This window comes from Mus caroli, unplaced genomic scaffold, assembly GCF_978045245.1.
Source record: "Mus caroli unplaced genomic scaffold, Mus_caroli_1 scaffold_14, whole genome shotgun sequence".
Classification (NCBI taxonomy): domain Eukaryota; kingdom Metazoa; phylum Chordata; class Mammalia; order Rodentia; family Muridae; genus Mus; species Mus caroli.
In genome coordinates, this window is record NW_028227269.1 from 36,973,920 (window position 1) to 37,000,000 (window position 26,081).

The 26,081-nt window shown below is 38.4% G+C and overlaps 1 protein-coding gene across 7 annotated transcripts in view; it reads left to right on the forward strand.

Moving 5' to 3' along the window:
• Nucleotides 1-203: 203 nt before the first annotated feature.
• Etv1 (ETS variant transcription factor 1) overlaps nt 204-26,081 on the forward strand; it is a 90,303-nt gene continuing 64,425 nt past the window's right edge. The window contains exons 1-5 of one of the 7 annotated variants that reach the window (XM_085830310.1): nt 204-250; nt 1,606-1,737; nt 2,544-2,631; nt 3,976-4,023; nt 14,123-14,176. In XM_085830310.1, coding sequence (XP_085686436.1) covers nt 1,693-1,737; nt 2,544-2,631; nt 3,976-4,023; nt 14,123-14,176 — 235 coding nt within the window. In that variant the 5' untranslated portion in view covers nt 204-250; nt 1,606-1,692. Of the gene's footprint in view, nt 251-610; nt 1,194-1,455; nt 1,479-1,605; nt 1,738-1,854; nt 2,061-2,088; nt 2,402-2,543; nt 2,632-3,975; nt 4,024-4,186; nt 4,541-5,178; nt 5,293-14,122; nt 14,177-26,081 lie in introns of those variants that run through there. The other 6 variants (XM_085830309.1, XM_085830311.1, XM_085830307.1 and 3 more) reach the window with 6 other exon arrangements.

Below are 26,081 nucleotides of genomic sequence, written 5' to 3' on the forward strand. Positions count from 1 at the left end.
GTTCCCAGCTCTGGTCCCCGCCAGGGTCTCAAGTGACTTTTAGCACTGTAAAGCCTCGGCCCCACTTCTCCCTGGCCTCCAATTCTTGGTAGGGCAGCGGCTGCAAAGGGGACACATCAGAACTAAGCTCTGTGGGCAGGCAGCTTCAGAGACATTCTCGCTTCCAAAGGTCCCATCATTGTCCTTGTAACCCGAGCCCTCCCTGCTCTTCCCCCACTTCTTGGTGGAGGAAGTGAAATCTTCAAGTACAGTAAGTGACACCCTCCGCCTCTCTGTATACATAACAAAAGCTCCGGAAACGGCGGGGACAGGGGGGGGGATACGGGAGGGGGGCATCTGAACTACCAAGTCCTCCCCCACCCCTCTGTGGCCACAGGAGGTTTTTTTCCTCTCAGCACTCTCCAGGATGAATCTGATTTTTAGACTTTCCTCGCCCACTCTGCTACGTACTCCTCCGGATCCTCTCTTCCAGCGCCACCTCTCCTTAGAAGCAGCTTCTCCCGCTTGCTTTCCTCACAATATTTTCATGTCCAGCGGACGAAAGGAGATCATTTTTGTTTAAGATGTATTTTAAAAAAATCTTATAAGCCCTATTACAGTGTTGAAAATGGAGAAAAAATATAGCTTGGACCGAAAGCTTCTGAGGAGCAAGGCTGGAGCGTGTGGTGGGTGGACTCCGGGTCAAAGGTAGAGAAAAGGGATTGTGGACACTCAATCTGTACCCCAACCTCTACGACAGTGCTTTAAGGACATAATAATGGACCAAACAACGCTAGAAATGAGAACTGGTTGACTCGGTACACTAGGTTTCAGTATCCCTCCGGTCCTAACAAAAACAGCGAGTTAGGAAGGAAGTAGGTTTCCTCAGTGGCTTTTCCTGGGTGCGGACCCTGCCACTTCTCCCAGAGTGGTCGCATAGGCACAGGGGCGCAGGAGACCCAAGGGAAGGGGCCGAAAGCTGCCTGATTGACAGCCCGAAATCTGATCTTGTGAAAGAGACGTGGAGCCAATGGGAGGCAGCGATCCATCAGTTTGGATTGGAGGCCCCTGGAGGAGAAGTAGAGGAAAAACCACCGAATTCAGCTCTGTCAGAGGCGCTTTCGGCTTCCAAGGGGAAGTGCTGGGCAATAATTAATGTTTTTATTAAATTTGGAGGGAATTTTTTGCAGCCGTTCGCCTAGCGTGGCCTTCAGGTGGGTATTTCCAGCAACTTTTTATGTCTCTCCAGATAATTGCATGGTTGTGGGTTGCAAAAACTATTCTTATGAAAGAGGTAGCTCCGTCTCTTTAGTCCCGTTAGGTGAAAAGCAAGTCTCGTTGATCGCCATTGCTAGTTTTGCCCACGTTTGCGAATCAGAGCCGCCTGACCGAGCAGGGAGCATCCAAGAGTGTAAATAAATACATTGCCTCTTGTTAGGATTTTTGATACGACCGAAAGTATGTAAATTGTGAACTCTCTTGGCTCTCTTTGGATCCAGGTGAAGAAGGAGGCGTAGGGGAGGGTTATTTTTGTGAATGGGGCTGTCGAGGGTAATTAGCTATGCAAATGCAAGAGCTTCATTCATGATTTTTTTAAAGCCTAAAAGCCATCTTGTTCCCCTCTAGGTTGATAGAAGTCCAGATCCCGAGGAAATCTCCAGCTAAATGCTCAAAATATAAAACACTGAGCTAATATTTGCGAAGAGGAGCAGAATGGATGGATTTTATGACCAGCAAGTGCCTTACGTGGTCACCAACGTGAGTGATCAGTTCGAAAGTTGCTGTTTATAAACTTGACTTGGACGGGGGTGGGGAGAGCGAGAGATGCGAAGGGAGGGGGCAGGGGGTTGGGACTGCAGACACTTTATCTGCTTTGTTGCCACTGTAGGGCGACTCTGCTTCTAGAAGCCCTATCTACAAAATGAGCTTACCTTTGAGTGATTCGGATAAGGCATAGTTTTGTTTTAAGACCTCTTCTTCTGGTTAATGTGTCCACGATGAGTGCAAGAGGAGACGGAGGGCAGCAACAGCTGCACTCAAAGTTTGTGGCTGGGTTTATCTGCCACATTGAAAAGAACGAAGTTGAGACAAATGCTGACAATTTTGTGTTTACATGGGGTGTCTTGGGGGTGGGGGTTCTTCCCCCTCCCCTCTCATTTTCTCGCTTTTCCCAGTTTTCCTTTGGCTTCTCTTATTACCGGTGGGGGTGCTGTCTGAGAGAATGGAATTCACTGTTTTAATCTGGAGTTGATTCAGAAAAAAAAGAGAAAAGAAAAACATTGAGCGCTTTAGCTTAATGTTTTGATGCTGAGATTACAGTAACCAGGATGAGGATAAGCAGGACATGCTCTGGGAAGCAACGCTCCCTCCTAGCTGCCGAACTCTCAGCCTGAGCCTTCACTGTCAAAGTCAGACAATATGTGTCGGTTGGAGTTCTCTTATGAACTTTTATTTTTCTACTCAGAGAGAGGATTCAGTAGGCTTAAGTTATGTATGCATTTTTTTTAAACGTGTGACATCTGAGATTTATATTCTTTTAAAGGATTTTATCTTTCCCTTTGTAGAGTCAGCGTGGGAGAAACTGTACCGAGAAACCAACAAATGTCAGGAAAAGAAAATTCATTAACAGAGATCTGGCTCATGATTCAGAAGGTGAGGTTTGATTCTGAGCTGAACGCCTCCTTTTTCACTGATACTCTCTCCCTTCCAAAGGGGGACATCTTAATCTCATCGAAAAAATAGTAGACATTGAAATATGGACTGAAACATGCAACCACTCACACAGTGAGTTTGCCTGGGAGACTATTTTATGGTCTTGTCACAAAAGTAATGAGAGGAAAATAAACACTCGGCAGTGACCTTCTTATTTTAAACAGTATTTTGTGTTCCTTCTTGTCCATTTGTCAGATAATTCCCTGTACTGAGATAACAATTATTTGAAAGTGTAACACCCTAGAATAAAGTAAGCAGCCATGCCTGCTGCTTACATTTTTCTTTCAACTTTATTACAAGTTAAACAATATAAATGAAGCCATATACTATTGTTGAAATTTTATGAGTGAGTTTGATGACTGCATTTTGAAGTCATAACATTTGTTGATAGGCCTTAACATGTTCACTAGATCAAACTTAAGGCTTATTGAATACTTATAATATTATTTAGTAAATTAGGCTGTAGATTCTTCTTATAAACTGTTGGTAGGAGGTCAATATACTATGAATTATTTCAGCCCTGTGGGGCCACTCATTATCATTTGAAGAAACTTAGACTTAATTACTAAAGTTCACATTGAATTTAAAATTAAATGGACTGAATTCTAAAACTTCATGAAATTTTCATTCTCATTAGATACTTTTCTTCCTACCCCCTCACCCCCCTCACAAGTGGCAGAATATAATTTGGAATTAATAATAAACCAAAGCAGGACAGTAATGTCTTTGACTTTTACAGATCTGCTAAAGTAGAATTTTTTTCTTGAAATGCTTGTATTTGAAGTTGCACCCTGTGTTAGTGTTGAGCTATTTGGCTGGAAAATGTAACTTGGGAATTAACTCAAATTCTGTTGGTATTTTGTACATAAAATTCAAGTGTAAATGTCCTGTCTTTCTAACATCCAACCCACTTCTATTTTAGTAAGAGTTAAACACTCTTAGGAAGGGTTTCTGTACTTAGACCATCTTAGTGAATTTCAGTTTGTTTTTCTCTTTTTCTGAGCTTACTTCTTAATTATTTTGAAAAAGAAAAGAAAAGATAAAAGAAGGTAATTTGAATTAGTTGCCTAAATATAATATTATTTAGTTGCCTAAAAAAATCTCTTAAAGTGTCCCTTAATTGATGTCATAAGCAAGCAGGATTATTGAGATATGAATCCTATGTTCAGTTGACACTCCCTAAATTAAAATCATATTGAATAGCAGTGTCATGACAAACATTTTCATTTGATGAAACCTGCAGACCGTCGAGTCTCATGTTGGTGTGTCTGACTTGCTTTTTAGAACTCTTTCAAGATCTGAGTCAGTTACAAGAAACATGGCTTGCTGAAGGTAAGAGGCAAAACTGTCTTTAAGGGGGGAAAGCAAGTATAGAAGAGGGTGGAGAGAGTCCTGAACTTGCTGTCTTAAATGTTCAACCCAATTAATTGAGCTCTAAAAGAGCCACCTCATGTGTCATGCATACATTAGAGCCTCTGATGAGTTTGTCTTTGGGGACTCTGGGGCTGCACTACCCAGTGTCATCACAAATTACCAGGAGAAATTGCTTGCAGCTCACAATCACATCTGCTTTTGGCAAGAACTAATGCACCAAGACTTCAGGTTCTAAGCCTCTGCTCAGATTTTAATTGCAATTGATCAGGTTTATATTATTGTACCTCGAGAGACCTCAAGCCAGAACTGGCTGGCTTGCTGTTTCCCTCAGAGCAGCGCATGTGATTGTTTAGTTCTCTGCTGACTGACTTTTCTAATGGCAGAAATTAGTTTCTCTCAGCTCATCAGGACGGGATGCTTCAAGATTTAAGTGCAGGTGTCTTCTTTCCTCCTTGTTCACAACACAGAACATTAGGTGTGTATGTCTCAGTTAAGAAATCTGCAGGTTTAAAATAAATCTTTTACGGGGATTTGAAGGGTTTTAAAAATGTTTCATGTGTCACGATGCATGTAATGTTTGTTGAAGTTTGACTTTTGAGGTCTTGTGACTTTTATTAAGATTTGATATGGAGACATTTAATAACATTTTGGGTTTTTAAAAATCTTATGCTGCAACCTATAATATCTTTTATTGTGTGCAACTTTGTTTATAGGAACAATGAGATGAGGCTTCAGTAAAGCGTGACCCATTCAGATATGCTTAGGTGTTTATTGCTTATTTACTATTTAAATTTTCCTTTTGGATATTTGTGAAATATTTTATAACCTCTGAGTGTGTGTGTGTATGTGTATGTGTGTGTTCAAGTGTGTAGGGGGAATGAGAAAGTTGCTGATATTTAAACATTTAGTATGTTTTGTTATTTGCGTACGTACTGTGGGGACTCTAATTCTGGTAATAGATTTTCAAGATGGTTCAAAGGAAAGGGAGGGTCTCCAGATGGAATTCTGAGCGCCTCTAGGTGCTTTGAGGTTGACTGAGGAGTTTTTAGTCTGGATCTTGTACTCGGTTGCTTAAGTTGCTGTTAGCATGTAAACAAGTTTCTTTGTCTTGCTGATAATTCTAGTTCTTCAGAAGGCTTTTACAACCTTAAAGGATTCAAAATCATTTAAGTTAAATAGCTTTTAATTATCCTTTGAAAGGGGGTTGCATTTATATGTTAATGAATGGTAAGTATTAGTGAAAGTTTTATTTAAATTTAAGGTAATGTTTGCTTGTCTCTAAATGAAACTTACTGCAATAGGATTACATAGTATTACGATATAAACTATATATTCAGATAACTTTCTGTAAAAATTGGCAGAGATTCTGATGTTAACTTTTATCTATCTTTTTTTGTTTTGTTTTATTTTGCTTTGGTTCGGTTTTTTGTTGTTGTTGTTGTTGTTTGTTGTTGCTTTTTTTGCCAAGTTGAAGGCTATGTGGCATTTTGTTTATTTAAGAATTTACTCACTTAGCCAAAATAAGTTACTATACTCACCTAATTTCTGTGGAAGGCTTACTGGTTCCTAAAGATGTTTAAATTTAAAAACTGAATCCAAGTGAGTGCACTGGTTGACAGATTTTGGATGTGCATAACAGCTGTTTCTGGAATTTTAAAATGTGAATCTCTGGCAGACTTTTATCATTTTTAGTACATTTTCTTTCTTTTATTTTTTACTTTGCACTTGCCTTACTTGTGTCTTATGGCTCAGATAGGAGAGTTGGATAATGTATCTGAATTTGAGTTTATCATTTAAAACAGCACGGAATATTCTTATCTCTTCATTACCTGCAAACCAACGCTGAAGGCTTATCTTTATATAAAGTAAACCTAGATAAGGACTAATGTATTTGAAGGAACATGCTTTTACTTAGACAAGAATTCATAAGCTTAATTAAATACAGGAATTAATCTTGAGGGTTTTTCTTTACTGGATACCAGGTGTACTATTTACAAACTGCATTTTAGGATAATGTAAACATTTTCAAAATCGTGACATGAATTTATATAGTTATGATGCAAGCAAAATTATTAATGCAGTTTTTAAAATCTAGTAGTAAGAAGGGTTTTTTAATGTTAGTGGACTAGACATTTAGTTTTGGTCCTTAGCAATTAAATATAATTATTGTGTACATATATTCTAATTTGGCTTATCCTCTGACTTGACTAATATTAGCTAAGAGATTGGAAATATTGGTTAATTTGTCACTAGTTTTGTTCATTTGTGTTCTTCTGGACAGGCAGAAATTAATAGATTACTAAGCCAGCAGACGATAAACTGTTACACATTTCTCTTCTTAATGCTCGATAGCCAAGAAAGCATGGGATTTTAAGACATTTTGATCTTTTTAAAAAAAGATCACTGACAATTAACCAAGTTTCTCCCTTGAGTTCGAATCCCTCTAGGAAGCCAACAGGTCCAAAAATGTTTTTAGACAGAAGAATCAAGTTTGCTACAGTGTGTCATGTGATAATCACATTGAAAACATTTCCCAAAGTCCCTAAATAGAAATGATGCTTCTTAGAATTTTTAATATGTTTTTTTTTTTGCTTGCAAGAATTTTCTATAAACTATACCCAGTACAACACATTGATTACATATGAGTAAATGGTTGTGTATCCTGAAATGTATTTTATTTCGCAGTGGCAGTTGAGGTAGAACAGGCAGGACTGTTGGAGGGTAAGATTAGAGTTCATACAGTCTTCTCTAAAAATATCATTGCATTTTTCCCTGCAACTTTATCTCCATACAGAGATCTAAAACATGTCTGTAAAATGTAACTTCACATTAGAAGCACTTTCTAAGCAATAATGCTGCAATTTTCAGGCTTGTAACAAATATACCACAACTTAAAATAATCACTTCCTGAGGGAAATTATAAAGCTCATGTTTTCAATGACCACAACACCAGATAAAAGGAATAGAGACTATGCTTATTTTAAATGTTACCATAGTTACTTCATATTGAACTTCACCATGGACAATTCTTTATCGATTCTCAGTCCTTTCACTTAGATTGCTACTGACAGGCCATTGGAATTATTTGATCCCTTGAAATAACTTGTTCAAATGTCACTTGTATTAGCATTGTAGCAATTTTGTGTTCTTAACTTGTTTTGAAAGCTGTAGTAAGTTAAGTAGTGTCTAAAACTTGTGTGTTTGTGTGTGAGTGTGTGTGTGTTGGGAGGGGGGGGGCAGAAATAGAAACTAAGTCAAGAAACCATGGCACTTTTCTAAACATATCCAATTGATGCTTACCCAATAACACAATGTATAAGAAAATAATATGTTGCAGTTTATATCACATGTGAAACAGCACTACTTTTGTTTTATTTTGTTGTGGTCTGGGTGTCCTGAGGTCCTCTGTTATGAATGAGATTGCAGAGAAAGTCCCCAGTGGTGATTCAGTGGCATTCAGTGACACCTTGAAGCCAAGTTGCAGGGTACAACCACAGCTATGTATACTTTTGGAGTTTTAATATCAAGGACAAGTTTCTACATCAAATGTCACTATTATCTCATACAAAGATTGCCTTCCGGTTTTATGAATTTGTCAAATAATACTCATGTTGGTCTAGAGATAGAAACATTAATAGGTTTTCCTCAGTTTGCTTCTGATACAGCATTTACACCCAAACCATATTTTTATGATAGTTACTGGGAAGGTGAGCTGCTTTCATTCTTTACATGTGGCCTCCACTGCACACAGTGCTCAGGAGACTAGTTTTTATTGTTCAAATACCCTACTTTAAAAGGAAGATAGACAACAGCACTGGCCTTAGATTTGCTTTTCTTTCTTTTTCTTATTTGACTCATTATTTAAAACTATAGTACTTTGTGTGGTTCAATGAAACAGGATCTGATAATTGAGCATTAAGGATGAACATATAGGACCTTGGAACTGGGTAGTAGATGATTCTTGGGGTGTGTGTGTGTGTGCTCGCGCGTGCATGTGTGTGGGTATGTAGTGTGTGCCTGTGTGTGTGGTGCTGGTGTGGTATGCTGTAAGGAGTTGTAGCTGCTACCATCCTTTATGGTTTTTTCTTTGTTGCACCGGAAAACTCTATAAGATGTGAAAGAACTCTCATGTTTTAGTAATGGTAGGTCAAACAAATGGAACAAATGTGTTTTATGGCTATATATCTGTTGGGAAAATGTAAATGTGGCTCATCTATGATCTACTTACAAAGAAAAAAATTATTTTTAAATAAAAAAATTGGATTGCGTGGGGTATAGTGCCATTTTCTGTTTTCAGAAAGTGCTGACCTGTGTTGGTGAAATGTTGCTGAACTTTTCCAGTTGAGTTACAAAGACTGTGTAATATCTTGAGCGTTATACTGCAACTTTCTTGGATTTATGTACAACTTTGTAACTAAAAAAATAATAAAAATAACGATAGAGACAGACCTTTGTAGCACTAAATGAAAAAGAGTTTGGCTGCAAACTGCCGCTGGTTGGCTCTCTGGGCTTCCTTTTTAAGTTTTCAAGTCACTGCAGGTCAGGCTAGTTCGAAATTGAAGCTGTTTTGAGACCTTCTCTTCTTCCTGCTTTGAGTGCACATGCAGAGTGTGTCAAGCATTAAAGGACTCTCTGTCTAGGGAAGTCCCCCTTCCCTTTCTGCTTAAATATGTTTATATTTCTGCACTAATTAATGCTTTTACTTTGCAACCATTTTAACGTGAAAACCGGATGTGGTCTATAAAACCAGGCTTAGTGGACTCATGATTATTTTGTTCCATGGAGTGAAGCCTCATTTTAGGATTAGAAGGAGTACCACAGCGCAAATGTCGATTTTCTTCTTTATTTACTTAAAATAAATCACAATTCCTTCAGGTAAATTCGTTCCTAAACTTTGATCCGAACGCTATGAACCTCCACAGTGATCTCTTACATTCTTATGGCTCAAAATTTGAATGATAGGCAAGGAGGAAAGGCCATTTATTTATTTGATTACTCGTATTTATTTTCCTCCAGGGAATCAGGGCTTCCCACATGCTCATCAAGGGCTCTGTACTTTCGTGGCCCTTTCTTCTACCCCTTTCTTTCCCCTCCCCCCTGCTTGCTCTTCTTTCTCCCTTCCTTCCATTCACCTTTCCTTATTTTTTCTTGCACTTTCCTAAGTTTTGTACATCCATGTTTTTGGAACAGGGTGCCCCATAAACTATGATGGATTTAATATGTGTGTATCCATCTCTTTCCTTCTCTCCCTCCCACACGCCTCTCTTTATGTACACGCGTGTGTCATTTATATAAACGTGTTTCTCAGTGGATCTGTTTGAGAAAGAGCAGTAAACTTGGCGTGTTTATCCTGCAAGTTCAGCCTCCTTGCTTCAGTTCTCTGGAAGGGTGTGACATGAAAAGATTGCGGTTGGGCCACATGGTTCATGCTGGACTGTGTTTTTGTGAATGGAGGCAGAAATCCAGTTCTGCCTGCTTGTCTTGAGGAAATGCTGAGGAGATCAGCTGTCTCATTCACGGGCAGAAAGTATGAGTCATACATCTTCCGCCTTGTTTGGCTCCAGGTCATTGTTACAGTGGATAGAACTGGTTTTAATTAAATATTAACCCCTTTAATACTTGACATTTGTTTCATTTGTAATTTTCCCACTCCTCCCCCGCTTGGCTTTAAAAGAAAACTCAACAGACAGCTAGCTTGCAAGAAGAAGAGGGTTTTTCTTTGCCTGCAGCTAAATTGGAAAAAAATTTTTTTAATGTTCCCCATTTCTTAAATGGCGATTACTATTTTATTTGAACGTTGAAAATCGGTGTAGAGCAGAAGCAAGCCGTATGTAAAACTGCTCTTCCCCGGGGCTCCGGTGCTTAAGAACACGTATTAAAGTTGAAAAATGGGGCATCGATTCTGTGACATTTTGGTTGCGATGGATACTTTTATGAATTTCTTTCCCAGAGTGCAGCTATGTCGCATCAGGCAAAGCATTAGAGAGCAGCTTTGGAGAGGAAGCTAGATAAAGCCAATAGCCTAGAGTTCATACAGTGTCCTTTTAAAGCAAGGCTTTGGAGACGCAATGGCAACTGGCCTATTAATGTGCAATGAACTGATAGAGCTGCTTCAGCCATTACCAATAAAATCGATATGCTCACTCTTCATGAAAGTCTTTTATTGGTCCTTGGTACATATTTTCTCCCCTTCCCCGTTCTTCCTCTTCTTCCTCTTTCATTACAATGTGTATAGAAACATTTTCACTCCCCAAAGACGATCACCTCAAGCATAGTTTAGAGTAGTAGACTGTAATGCAATACAAACATTTAGAAAGTTTTAGGTTGGCTTCTATTACTAATTTTTAACTTTGGGCTTGGTATGGCTTGCAACAATATTTCAGGCAGCTGTAGTTTACTTCTTCATAGAATTCTTGTGAATTAAAGAAAAAAAATGTAGGATACAAGTGTAGGGATCTGTGTCATATTTTCCTTGCCCAAATCCAACTTGTGTTTTGAGTTAAATGGTTTCCTTCTCCTGCAGCTTCAAGTTCGAGGTAGACTTGAGCCTTTGTCAATTTGAATAGAGCACTGCTTCGCTCAGTCTCTTCAGTTTCTTAAGATTAGCTTCTGTGAAAATGTGAGTCATATGTTTTTTGTTAAGATTCTGTAATATGTTCAAGCATAAGTGTGAAGTACTTATTCAGTATGTTAAGGAGTTAGAACAGAAATAGCACTCTTCGTCCTTACTCCTTTTACAAATTGTTAGTAGGGAGCTATTTTCTCTGTACTGATGAGGTATACCTTCTAGATTCTCTGCCCATTAGATGTTTTCCCTCACCCCACACATATGCCAACGCCAAACACATGTTGCACACCCACGGGAGCCTTTCTTGCCGCTACTCGTGTGGTGATGTGTTCTATGGAGCTGCAACTCTGGCTTACGAGACTGAGGAAAAGTCTTTCCGAGAGCGTATCTATACCGGCATATTAAGTTGCAAATAACTCACTACCTATTTTTAACCATTTGTATAAACAAGCATTATATTATCATTAGATTATTTAAATTGTGTTTTATTATTTCATTGCATTTGTCTGCTTTGTGCTACCACACTGGAAGGAAAGTTCATTTTAAATATAAAATTATCTTATTGTTTTGTATGTATAGGTACTTAGGCTGAATATTTATCTGTGAACTGTGGGTATGCCTAATTCCCTCAAATATCAGATCCCTTGGAACTAGGTTTAGAGATGATGTAAGCCAGCAGGTGGGGTGCTAGGAATTGAACCTGGGTCCTCTGGAAGCATAGCCAGTGCTCTTCATCCCTGAGCCATCTCTCCAGCCCCAAATGTTGGCTTGTCAAAAGCATATTTTGCACCTCAATATTTATATCTGTTTAGCTCTTTTGTTTTTGTTTTGTTTTGTTGTTGTTACTCTGTGTAGATCCTAGTTATCCTGGAATTCACTCTGTAGACAATGATGGCCCCAAACTCAGAAACCCACCTGCCTCTGCCTCTCAAGTGCTGGAACAAAAGTGTGTGCCATCAAACCTGCCCTGTATCTCTTCAGATTTTAATTTGGAAGGAAAACTACAAGAAGGACATATATTTTTAAAGTTCAAGATTTAATTATTTACTTGTTATTATTAAATATATGTTAAACACCTAATTATTATAGGTGTATACGTGTATAGTAAAGTACATTTCTTCTGTGTGTAACATCATTCGGAGCAGAAAGTCAAGACTACCCCAACGTCCAAACTATGTTGTTAGTAGCAAAAATACAATGTAAACAACTAAGAGGATGCTAGTACACCTACCTTTTCTGACTCTAGGCATGTGTGTGTTTGTTGCTTGCTTGTTTTTGAGACAGGGTTTCTCTGTGTAGCCCTGGCTGTTATGGAACTGGCTTTGTGGGCCAGGCTGGCCTCGAACTTAGAGACCCATCTGTTTCTGTCTCCTGATTGCTAGGGTTAAAGGTGTGTGCCACTACCACCTGCTTCATCAAGCCATGTTTGTTAGAAGTGAAAACAAAAAAAAAAAACAAAACAAAAAAAAATGAAACCACAAAAGAAAAACAAAAGCCTGGCCTCAATAACGTTTGTAGGACATTTATGAATGTGACTTTTCAGGAAACAGTGTGGTAGAAGATTGGAAAGAAGAAAGGGTCTAAGACCAAAGTGTCTGTATCATGTTTAAAGTACTCGATTTATTGGTTTCAAAAATCCCCTCATTGCATTAAGGTGGGTGGGTGGTGGTAGAAGCATTGAAAGAAATTATAGAACTTGCGTAAAGGTGGCAAGTCATGAGTCTTTGAGGTGAAATTTATCCAATTTGAAAGTTAATAAACATAGCATCAGCTACTGGTTGAATGAGAAGAAAAACTTGCTTCTTACACAGGCTGGTAGAGCAGGTACCAGTTATGATGGGAAGTTATTGCTGGTTAATTTTCATTTGGTGGTAAGGAATGGTGTGTCTTCAATAAAGTTAAGTACTGGCATGAGGTAAAACTGTTAGAGAGGAACTGTGTGTTATATACATTTTAATACTAGGCAACACTATCCTGACATAGTCATATTCTTGTCTAAGGTAACATATACTTTATTCATCAAAAATTTACATTTGTAAAAAATACTGAGATAAACATAGGGAAAACTATTGAAACCGTCTTTCTTTTTCCTTCATATGACATAAAACTATGTCATATGGAATTCTGTTATTGTGTGGATTTTTTTTCTTAACTCACATCATTAACATTTCCTCAGAGAGTGATCATTGTTTTTGTTGTTGGTGGTATGATTTAGACAGAGTCTCAAATTGTAGCCTAGGCTGGCTTGGACCTCACTCTGTACCTCATGCTAGATATGTATCTCAGAATATTGGTGAGCCTCAGCTTTCCAAATGGTAGGATTATATGCCTGGCTAAGACTGATTATTTTAATTGACATTTCCCACACAGAATGTTTATTCATTCATTCATTCATTCACTCAAAAAAAAAAAAAAGACTGCCATCTGCTTTTCTATGACTTTATGGGATCAAAATTTACAGTATTATACATTAATAGTAAAGTAATACTATCTAATGAGGTCACCTTGAAAGTAAATAAGATGATCGTTCATTTCATGCTCAGCAAGTTACAAGTAACCTGATTTCTGTTGTGTGTAGTTTGTTTATACAAAAGATACCCATATCTTTGTGCTTGGAAACCCAATAATACCCTACATGATAGGCTATTTCAATGTCCACAGCAAAGGTGATAAACATTTCACGGTGCAGGAATGGACTTTCATTGCCCTGAATGTATTAAGTCCTCCCTACCAGTACCTTTTCTTAGATAAAGAAGGGCGTCGTTTGACCTTAGGGCCAGCGAAACAGTGAGATTCTTTTCCTTAGCACAGACTGGGAGCCAGGAAAACATTTTGCCTGAAAAGATGCCGTTTTTCATTACTATGAAGACAATTGTTAAAATGCATTGCTTTGTTGTATGTGGCTCCAGTCAGTGGCAGTCCTTGCATTCTTGCATTTTTTCAAACTTTCCATCTTGCTTTGGACAAGTTTAGGGCAAATGTTTTTAATGATGGTAGTCTGATTTGCAGGAGATGGAACCTAGCAAGAGAAATCAATTCTATAAATGAGAAGGAATTCATGTGAATTCAAATGAAGTGGGATATCACTTGTAAAAACCTTGTAGATCACTGAGATGGTCCGCTTAAGAACAGCCCTGGGTAGATTGAAATGCCTTTAGTACAACTCCTACAAAATGCATCTGTATATGATGTAGATATTCTGCACCTTGCATTTTCCATCCCCTCGGTTTCCTTCTGGCAGGTGAAATTCAGAGGGACCACACTTGCTGCCGTGATATTTCGGACACACTCAAGTTTTCTAGTTCTATCAATGGGCCTTTCTGTTTTCTCTCCTATCCTTGATCTTTTACCTAGCAGGCTATATTGGCAAATAAGCGTAGGTCCGAGCTCCATCTAAACAGGCCTTGCTTGACACATCTGATTCGATTCCTTATGTCTTGGCAGTTCCACTCTTAATTTTGTTTTTTAAATTTTCTTTTTCTTCTTCAGCTCAGGTACCTGACAATGATGAGCAGTTTGTTCCAGACTATCAGGCTGAAAGTTGTAAGTACGGCATGACTCATGTCTTGTGTTTCCTGTGTCTGTCTTTTTTTTTTTTAATCGTTCTTTCTCTTTGGTTGGTCTCCACTTCTAGTGTCTGTCTTTGCATTGTCCCAGGGTTGTATTGGGATTGCAATCGTGAAGTGTTTTGATTTGTCAGGCTGTGACATCAGCAGGATCCCTGAATGATCTGGGCAAAGTTTCCAGTGGCGGAGCAAGGAAAGCAGACTTCTTAAAACACTGGCTCTGTTCTCCATATCTAGTGCATTTCCTTGGAGAGGAAACAGGGTGTGCTGCAATTGTTTATTCCAACTTTGCCAGTGCATTCACAAGGAAAAGTCTGGATACTGATGGGAGGCAGAGTCATGTAAAATTAGTTATTCTATAAGTTGTAAAAAAGATCTTGGTTCAGACATTCACTGGCTAATTGCATTTCTCTATATTCACAAACTGTCACCTGCTTTGATTTAATATTTAGCCTGACATTTTCAGCTTCCAGGTTGCAGGAGCACATCTGGAAGCAGCCTTTGGCTTCTTACAGCATCCCTTTTGTGTTCCTATCCCTGAGCCTTGCTCCAGGGCCTGTCAGAGTGCAGGAAGAGTGATTCATAGATACTTGCCCTCCCTTAATTGCAGAGTGAGCATTTTGCCTGCACAAACATAGTTGCCCCAGGGTTTACTGCTGATATTTATACTTTGCAATTCTAGCATTAACCGAGGCTACTGACCCATGAAGTAAATCCAAATGAGAGGCATGGTTACTCCTTGTCCCCTGGGAACCTGTTCTGACATAGCTGGTGGATTCACATCTCCATGGACCGTCTTGGACCTAGTATTCTGGAGGCTCCTTATTTCATTGTACATACACTTCCATGATAAAGCTTAATTTGTAAATTCGTAAGAAACTAAGAGTGGCAACAATGAACTAGAACAATCATAACAAAAATGTGTCATTAAAGCGATTTAAAATTAGAAATTCTTTCTAAAGCGTTTCTTTTCCTATTTGGCCTTTGACTGTAGAAAGCTAAGCTTGCAGAAAGTGAAACTGTCTATGGGTAGAGGCCAGGAGGCCATGTTATGAGAGCTGTTCGATGTATTATTTACTTTCAGTGCCATTTCAATCGCTAACCAGTTTTGTGCGTTCAGACTGTTGGGAGTATCAGATGAGTCCATGTCAGCAGCTACAGGAAAGTCTTACTAGCCTACACCTCATGGAAGTCATATTGTAGACCTTGGGCTCTCAAGCTCCTATATTAATACAGTCAAGTAACAGATGCCTGCTTCCAATGTCTGTTATCTTTAGCTTCCCAGGCCTAGAAGGTCCTTAGAGATTTCTTAAGGATAAAAGCCAGTTAAGAGATCAAAGAAGAAAAGGTATAAAAACGTGACTTCCAGGTAGGTTGTTTTGTCCTGACAGCTGGTTTGATGCTGGAGTTCTCCCCAGTTTCTCCAGACGTGAAGTGACTCGGTGAAGCTTCATTCATTCAGCAGATGACAGGTTTATAATCAAGTTCCTCATATTATAGCTTGATTTTTAAACTCATTGTAGTAAAATGTAGACAAAACAAACTCCATCATTTTAACCAGATTAAGTGTGGAGTTGAATGACATTGAGTACATTCTGATTTCTGGACTATCACCACGACAGTTCAGGATTTTCAATTATCCCCAAACCCTATACCCATGATGCAATAGCTTCTGACCCCCCTCAGCACCTGCAAACATTGCTTTGTCTTCTTTTTATCTGTACTGAAAAGAAAATCTGATATACTGTTTGATATCTGGGTATAAGTATTTCATAGATCTCTCATGAAACATATTCCGGAGATTTCAACCTTCAGAACTAGAGACCTTCTGTGGAGTCCCTGTACTCTTCTGGTCCCTCAATCTTTCTCCCAACTCTTTCTGTAAGACTCCCTGAGCTCCATCTAATGTTTGGGTATTGGCTGCTGAGTGGAGCCTCTCAGAAAACAGTTATGCTAGGTTCCTGTCTTGCAAGCATAATGGGGTATCATCAATAGTGTCAGGGATTGGTTCTTGCCCATCTAACCTAGACCCTGGTGAGTTCCCAGAGACTGAATAAGCAAACAAAGACCATACACCAGCTGGATCCAGGCATGCACATATGTAGCAGGTGAGCAGCTTCGTCTTCATGTGGGTCTCCCAAACAACTGGAACAGGGACTGTCCCTGAGCTTGTTGCTTGCCTTTCTGCCAGTGGATTCCAGGCCCCTAAAGGGACAACCTTGTCTGGCCTCAATGGAAGAGGATGTGCCTACTCCCACAGTGACTTGATATTATATGGGGTGAGGGATGGGGAATTTCACACCCAGGGAAGCTTCAGATGAGGTGAATGTGGGATGGGGGGAGTACTGGGAAGAAAGGAAAGGCTGATATTGGGTTGCAAAGAGAATAATTAAATAAATTTAATTGAAAAAAATGAAAATAAAAGAGAAAGAACCAGAGACCTCCAAAACTCTCATAGAACAATAGCTAAAGGTATCTATGCAAGGCCCACTCTTACTGATTGAATCGTTGGACGAGAAAGGTCATCTTTCTACCATTTCCTTTCCTGATTATTTTTTTCTGCAAGTTCAACTTGTCCTCCGAGTGTATGAATGACATCTCATTGAGTCATTTCATATCTATATAATTGGTAAGGATTCCAGGAGTGCAGCTGTCGGGATAGAAAACAATACCTGAAAGTGACTTTTACTGCTTTTCTTGTTTGACATCTCTATCAGCTTTTATTCTTGAGTACTTTATCCCTCACACCCTCGTCCACAACAATGTTGTCTTCTCCCTTCCTTCTTTTTTCCACTTTGATTCTTCTTCATACTCCATTCACTATCTGTCTATTAAACAGAAGACATGTGGTCAGGGGGACCACAGAAATGAATTTTTACTTTTAGTTAAATTGGATTACTAAATTGGAGTCTTACAGAAAGAGTTGGGAGAAAGATTGAGGGACCAGAAGAGTACAGGGACTGCACAGAAGGTCTCTAGTTCTGAAGGTTGAAATCTCCGGAATATGTTTCATGAGAGATCTATGAAATACTTATACCCAGATATCAAACAGTATATCAGATTTTCTTTTCAGTACAGATAAAAAGAAGACAAATTGGATTACTTTCACTTGGTTACAATTAAATTTAACCTCATGTATTACTGAGATCCTGAAGCTCTGACAAGCCACACCTACAAGACCATCATTATCAATCCAGATCTCTCTGCTTCTGACTCCTCAACTTCTCCTGATGCCCCAGAAGAGTCCCTATGTAAGCAGCAATAGGTGACAACTCTGGACTCACCCAACACTTTGCTGTGTGTAGGTGTAAAACACTGTTTAGACCAATTGAAGCTCTAAAGGCAGTTCACACTAGAAAGACCAATTTTTTTCCATATTAGCAGTTGTTTTACTTTTATTTATATTTTTGAGATGGGACTTAGAAGTTTCCAAGTTGCCCTAAAATTCATGATGGTCATGCATTATCATGGATGATCATGGATAATTATGAATGATCATGGATGATCTTGAAGTTTTGATTCCACACTCCCCCCACCCCTGCCACTTCCTAAATGCTGAGATTATAGGCATGTGCTGTAAACATATGTATCTTTTTGGTTCTGCTGTTCTTTAAAATGAAGTCATTGCTGTCCAAGCTTAAAAATTAAAAATCCTGTACCTTCAGTTAGCTGCAAAAGCCTGCAGTTACTGTATTGTTCAACTGCCTCTCAGAAGCATCTCAAGTTCTGAGCTCTACTTCATCCCTGTTCCCCGTGTTCCTGTTCCTCAGTCTGCTGCCACTGAGTTCAGAATAGGTTTTACGGTTGGTTTTCTTGTCTGTGATCCTTTCTCCTGCCAGCCTGCCCCTTGCATCCATGCATAGGTTACTGGCCTTGTTAATTTCCTCCTTATACCTCTTATGCTGGAGCAAAACATTGTTCTCTAACCAGGCCTTGGCCTTCTTTTCAACGCAGTTTTGACTCTGGTGCCTCCAGTACTTCATTCCCGACAGATGTCTTTATATCTTAGTCTTTTTTTACTTACTTTACAATTCCTCAAGTGTAACACACTTTTATTTTTAATGTGTTGGTTTAATTTTGTTGCTTTAAATGATTGTACTTTTGTGAGCTTTTGGTGGTCTTCATATTCAGTTCAGACGACATCTTGGTTGCCCTTCTTGGCGTTCTCTTGCTGCCTTTGTCTTACAGATTTAGTGTACATCATCATATCTCCTATCTATTGTATTAGAGAATTATAGTTTTATTTATTTTGTTTTTTTGCTTTGTTTTTAAAGAGACCTAGTGTCACTATACAGCTTTGGGCTAGCCAGGAACTCACAATGTAGACCTGGCTATCCTTAAACTTAGAGAGATCTGTCTGCCTCTTCATTGATCATGCGGGCATTAAAAGTGTGAACACCTATAATGAGATTGTGAACATCTTAAGAGTCAGGGGCATGTCATATTTAATATGCTTGCCATATTACAGATCACCATAAATAAGATTATACCAATCATCTCAATTTTCCTTTAACCAGCAAATATTGACAGCTTAATGGTACCTAGAAATTTATTAATAAAATATATTTATAAAAGAAGCTTATAAACAAAGGGTGAATATAAATCTAAAGTGGTCTAATACAAATCAAGGTGAGGCATAGTTTATTTTAGGTTTTAACTGACAAAACAAACTTTCATTCAGCTGATGCTGTCCAGCTAATTCCAGTTGGTACTAAGGGGAGAATAAGGGATTGATTTGAAGAGAGGAATAAAGTGTTGGGCTTAGAGTGAAGAGAGGACTTCTAGACTTCTTCATAATTCAGTTGTCAGATAGCAAGCAGAATTGAGAGGTTGGACAGTCTCAGAAGGGCTTTTATAGACGTTTGATTCTTTTCTGTCTGAGGTTGCTTAGTGGGGCAGAAGGAATAGAGAGAAACTGGTCCCTCCCCCATGTGACCTATCATATCTACATTTACCTGGAACGAACATAGATAATTGGATTTTCTTACATACCTCCATGAAACAAGATTTTTTTTCTGAATTTATCTTCATTGCTTTAGCCCTTTGATAGAGGAAGGTTAGCCGAATTAAAAGCAAAAGTTTGTTCAAGACTTTAGTCACACTGTAGAACACTCATGGGACTATGCCATATTTAAATACAAATAGGTGACAGAAGAGAAATTTCAAAAATTTCAACCAGAGAAAAAAATGATAACATTTGGGCCTTTTAAAATATTTTCTGGCTTGTCGTATTTTTATTGACAACATATTTGAATTACAAATCTGGAGCCCAATGTTACACTGTTGCTGGCTAATTTCTGAGAAATTCTAAATTTTGAAACATAGGCACTAAAACAAGTAAAAAACAAATAAATTCATTCATTCCAAGAAACAAATGCTCCGAACACATAATTTGTTTTGTTTTGTACCAATATATCTTTCATGACTTAGAATTGTTTGGAAATTACGTAACCATTTTAGTATATACTTTACCTTTAGTGAGAAACTAAGTTTTCAAAAGAGGGACTTAAAAGAGAATCTTAAAACATATATGTATGTCTAGTAAGATGTCTTGGTGGATGAAGAGACTTTTTGCCAGGTCTCATGTCCTAGATTTCCCCAGATGCACACGGTGAGAGCAGAGAGCTCTTTCTCAAAAGACCTCTACATGTACTGTACATGTAGGCACACACACACACACACACACACACACACACACACACATCACAAACACATCACAAACATGTGCATTCACACATGCACGTACAATCACATGTATGCACACATACAAACAGAGGGACAGAACAGAGAGAGAGAGAATCAGTTGAAAAATTGCTTATCTTTCCAAAGTATACATAAGGTTGCATATCAGCTGAACTTTTTATAAATACACATGCAAAATTATATCAATTATCTATTAACTCATATTTTCAGCTCAGTCACATCACAATAGTCTTTTAAAATCCACCCTTCCTTTTGTTCATCATGTGGCTGCACATTAGCTCTCTAGCCTGTTTCTTCTCTAGCTTACACCCATCACTGCAGTCTTTTCCCTGTAAAGAGCGCAGGATGGTCAGCGTTCATGGTTACATCTCACATTCTCCCAGGATGTTCCCAGGACTCCTGTGCAGTCTCAAAAGGACAGACCTTGAAGCTCTTCTCTGCCTTCTTACTTCTAAAGGGACAGAGAATGCAAGGCAGTTAGACGGGTGGGACTGGAGGAATCATCTCGGCTCTGATACGTTTATGAGAATAATTACTTTCAACCACTTCACTTTATCTGATATATGTAATAGAATACTTAGGGACCATGTACACCAAGTCAAGACCAACCAGTGTGTGAAGATTCAATGATTCAAAAGCTATCACTACATAGTGACACCTTCCAGTAAATAGAAACCATAAGAGTGGGATTTTCTCAGGCTTTTTCAAAATTCAGAACAACACTCACCTTGAGGTTTTTTGGAAGCAGAGGGGGACACTCTAAAAATTACTGTTAGAAATCTGCTTCTTTTTCCATTTTTGTTTGTTTGTTTGTTTGTTGTTTTTGTTTGGAGGGCAGATGCTATGGCCTAGACTAGGGGCTTGCACACCGTTTCCCATAGAACTCTATCCTAGGCCCCTTAGATATACTTTCTAATAGGTCATTGCAGACTCTCACAGACTAATTTATTCTGTGTTACTACGATTGGAATATTCCACTTACGATTTGTATTTCTTAGCTTTTTGCCTTTTTGCTAATCTACACCTTCCTAGCACACAGTGAGACCTTTGTAAAAAGCTTAACTCTTAGAATTAGTCTTGACATCTTCCTCCTTTGACTAAATTTGTGGGTTGGCCAAAAGGATTTGGGGGTCTCCTTTCACTGCTTTTGGCTGTAGAGAGCCAAAAACTACAGTTTAGACCAGGTGTTTGTTAGTATACTATTAGCTCTTTCTATCTTTTATTGCTTCCTCTTCTTTATTCTCTCTTCTCTTTCTCTAAATGATTTTGGTGGGGAAAAGCAGGATTCCACTGTGTAGTTGGATGAGCTAGAACTCCCTGTGTAGGGAAGCCTGGTCTTGAACTCAAAGATCTCCTTGCCTCGGCCTCTCTCTCTACCTTTTGAGACACCCATAAGTATATTGCCCTAGTCAGTCTCATTTCCAGGATATATAAGCCTTCACTTGAGGTCCCATATCTGAGGTCTGAGTCCTAGCTCTCTGGAGGATCTGAGGTCCCATGTCCAAGGTTTGAGTCTTAGCTCTCTGGAGGAGTCGGCCTCTTTGGTCTTTGGTTTGTTGCTGTTACTTGGTTTGCTATTGTCCTTGCTCTTTTGTTTTTGTTTTTGTTTTCTTTTCTTTTCATTTTTTTTCTACAATTCAATTGTTTTACTAAAGCAACATAGATAATATATAAAAGGTGTTGGATACATAAAATGATTCTCTATGCCTCCAATTTCTTATCTCACATCCCTTTGTAGAAATAAACATGCCTTTCTCCCTTACTCTTTGAAATTGTATGTATCTAGGTCTTTTACGTTCATGGCTGTGCTCCATGTGCTCCCAAAGGCTAGAAAAGAGCATTGGATTTCCTGGGACTTGAGTTACAGATATTTGTCAGCAGTCATTGTGGGTGCACAGGATTGTACCTGGGTTCTTTGGAAGACCAGTCAGTGTTCCTCACTGTCTAGCCATCTTTCAGTTCCCTTTTCGTATTTTCTCTTTTGCTGGGAAGGGTGTTCTATGCTTTGCCATAGAATAATCTGCTATGGTTAAGGTGTGATGGAAGGAGGAGCGCGGAGCTGCTTGAGCAGGTGTGAGCCTGTTGAGAACCTGCAGGATGATGCCAGCTCTTGTCTACCAAGTTTTTTCTTTCCCCTTTTCCTTCTGCATTCCTTTTTCCATTTTTCTTTTTTTCAAGGGTTTAGGACAGGATCTTCCATAGCTCGTGCTGGATTTGAACTTGCTATGTAGTCAAAGATGACCTTAAAATCATAAACCTTCTGCTTCTACTTGCCAACTGCTAGGATCGGAGACATTAACTACTATGTCCAATTCTAGATTGTATTTATTGTCTGTTAAGATAGACAAAAAGAAGTGTTCAGAAGTTTGTTTTTTCTTGTAAGAGATAGGAAATTCTAGAATGGGGCCTCAGAATCTCCAAGGAATTATTTTGTTACTCCCATGTAGGCCTAGCATGGAGTGTAAGGTTAGATGTTTTGCTTACCCTGTCATTTGCTTACTCAGAGTAAAGACAGCAGCCTCAGTCTTTTGCAGTGAGCTAATGATCCCTGCTACAAGAGTATATGTGTATCTAGAAGTTATACAACCAACACAGTCAGTTCCTAACAATATTATCTAAATATTGTATCATCTTTTTGTTATTTACACAAGACTAGAGAATTAGAAAATGAAGTCTGTATAAGATATTTTTAAATGTTTCTCTTTTTGAAATGTTTTCTTTATTAAAAGTATATCTTCTAATCCTTAAGCATATTTCTTTTTTTTTATTTTTAAAGATTTATTTATTTATTTATTATATGTAAGTACACTATTGCTGTCCTCAGACACTCCAGAAGAGGGAGTCAGATCTCGTTACGGATGGTTGTGAGCCACCATGTGGTTGCTGGGATTTGAACTCCTGACCTTCGGAAGAGCAGGCAGGTGCTCTTACCCACTGAGCCATCTCACCAGCAAGCATATATTTTCTTTATGTGGCTGTGATTTTCCATTTTGAGAGTCATTGATGACACCAGCATAGACCCATAGACTCCAGCATAGAGTGGCTGATTAGTGAACACTCTATGTTACTTAAAGAGAAGCAAGGCAGTGCTGGCCCCACCCTACTGTGAGGTTTTCTAGCCAGGATTCTGGTTTATAAAAGAGCTGTCTGCCGTCAGTGCAGGCGTGTCCTGTGTTTGTCCCTACAGAGAGCCTACCCAACACACTTGGAAGAAAGGCTGAAGTCTTATTTTGGTCATTGGTGGTTTCACAAGAAGTGTATTTTCTAATCGAGGTAGATAAATCTCTAAGCACAGCATCCTGATTGATCTAGATCTCCTCTGCCCTTTGAAGCTAAGCTAGGCTGGTGTGAATAGTGGTGTGAATATTTCTTAGATGGGAAATCCAACCACAAATATGGGCTTGCAAGAATTTTTTCTTTTAAGTGATACTGAGATGCACTGAGTCCAGGAGAAGAAATAACACTTTCCCTACCTTGAGCACGCATTTAAACTTGGTTTACTTGTGGCATGAAATAGAGCTAACTGGGTTCTTAGGCACAGGCCACATTTCTATCCTATGACAGCTTTGCCACACTAAAGGACTTATAAATGCAGCAGACAAATGTAGAGAAGTGCATGACTGAATTTAAAAGTGGATCTAAAGTGGGGAATGACTATGAGAAAGAATTAAACTGGACATATTGGTATATGCCTTTATTCCCAGACCTTGTATTTGGGAGATGAAGGCAGCAAGACAGAATTCCAAGGTCATCTTCAGCTATATAACAAATTCAAAGCCATACTGGCTACATTATTCATTACTATGAAGTAAGTTACTAGAAACTTTCTTTAGTCTTGGTTTTGATGTATTCTCTAGAATGTAACAAACACATTTGATTTTATCAGTTTCTTTTTTTACTAAGGTGGATAAGTTAGATAGAATCCCAAGATTAAAACCAAAACAGGAATCCAGACTAAGCCCCTCACAGCTCTGAGGTTTGCCTTTCATTATAGCTAACCCTTGAAAGTGCTTCTTAGCTTTGTCTTTCCCGTTGCACTTTTTCTTTGGTTTGCCCTTGTTGCAGCCCCATGCCCTGGAAACTGACTTCTCAGACCTGTTCAAAGGGAGGATGGCAACAAGGCCTTTCCACTCTTCCTGCCTATAATTAGCAACACATTAGTTTAAGAAAAGCAATCAGTGTCATCTTTAGTTGAAGTTCACTCAATATTAAATAATCATGCTTGTATTCAGAGAGCGAACTTCTTAGGGGGAAAACAGTCTAGATGGACTAGAATGTGGAAATCTCTTCGCAGAACCAAGTGATGTAGTTTTTGCTCCAGAGCTTAATTATGAACAGATAGTATCTGATTCAGAGTTATTTACAGTTGTGTGTGACATTTATTAGTATTTGAAATTTTTTTAAAAAAATTTGTAGATATTATGAAATCAGATATAAGTTGGATGCAAAGTAGACTAATGAGTATATAAACATATTTATGTAATTTTGTGTGTTTGTTATTTCTTAGGGAATTTTATTTGTTGTTTTGCTTTTTGTTTCTTGTTTTTTTTTGTTTATTTGTTTGTTTTCTTCCTATTTTCCATTTACTATAAGAAATACCTACTTAGATTCATGGCACATATTTGCTTTAGTCAGTTATTGACGTCTCTACTGAGATTTGGTGCTGTGTCACACTAAGTCACTAATGTGGGCTTGATGTTGTTGCTTTTTAGATCTAAGGACTTATACTCCAGCGAGTGCTATTTGCATTAGACAATAGCTGGCGATATTATTAGTTATTGATTCAGTTTTTCATAAAATATTGTGTAATGGCTAGAGTAAAAAAATCCTGTTTATAGAACATCTTTAAATACTTCAGTGACATGTTTTTGTATGCAAGTTTTCAAATATTGTTTTATTTAATTGAGACTGAGTCTCACTCCAGTCCTGGCTGGCCTGATACTTTTTATGTGGACCAGGCTGGCCTGGAATGTGTAGAGATTCACCTTTCTCTGATTCCCTGCTGGGCTTAAGTTGTTAATAAAAGCTAGGATAAAGGGATTAATGCTGCTGTGCCTTGCTCAAATAACATTCAAAAATGGAATTTAACAAAGAATCAGTTATACTCTAGATAACAATCCAGGTCATTTAAAGAACATGTGGCTCATACCTGCCTATAGTTATACTTTGCAATAATGTTACAAATGAGTTTTGATCCGGTAGGATGTTTTGAATTATGATGGCTTCTTCCTGATCGCTTACATTACAGGGAAATTTCATATTTACATTTCATATTGCTGTTGCTATCTTACTGAGGATTGAGTTTAGGGTCTTGTGCATGTTAGGCAAATGGTTACCCATGGAACTACATACCAGAATCTAACCTATATTGAGATGATAACATTCTTACATATATAGTCCATATCCATAGTATGCCATTCTGTTACTTTAAAATATAAATACTACACTTTAAAAATGAATAAATTTCTACATTCCTTGTTAGACTCTGATGAAGCCAGTATGGCTTTGAATTTGTTTTTTAACTGAAGATGACCTTAGAATTCTCGTCTTGCTGCCTTCGTCTCCAAAATACTAGGTCTGGGAATAAAGGCACACACCAATATGTCCAGTTTAGTTTTTTCTGCAAGACTCTGGATTTCTCTGCTACATGTGACAAGTATTCTACCATCTGAGTTTATGCCTTCCCATCTTGTAAAATTTAGTGTTATTTGTATTGCATACATCTACTTGTATTGAGTACACGTTTGTAGAATTGTAGTCAGTACAAATGTCCAGGAGGTTTATAAGATTGCAAGTTTGTTTGGAAACTATGATTTGAGGTCCTGTTCTGTGCCTGGCATGTGGTGGACAAAAGATCTCTACTATCAGAAGATAAACTTAAATCCTCCCCTACCCATTTATGTTACATCACATGAAGGGTACTGTCTATGCAAAGGAACTATTATGTATTACCTTTGCATCTATTACTGTGTGCAGAACATATGGCTAAGTCTTGTTTTTTTTTTTAATTTTACCTTTATTTTCACAAAGTACCCCTTGCACACAGGTGTAGTCACAGGGTTTCCCAGCCAAGAGCTCAGTGTTTATGACCCTAACTCTTTGTCTTACACCAACAACTACCCTGTGGATTTTAAAAGATTATACCCTGCAATTTGTAGTTGCTGTTTTGTTTTTGGGTA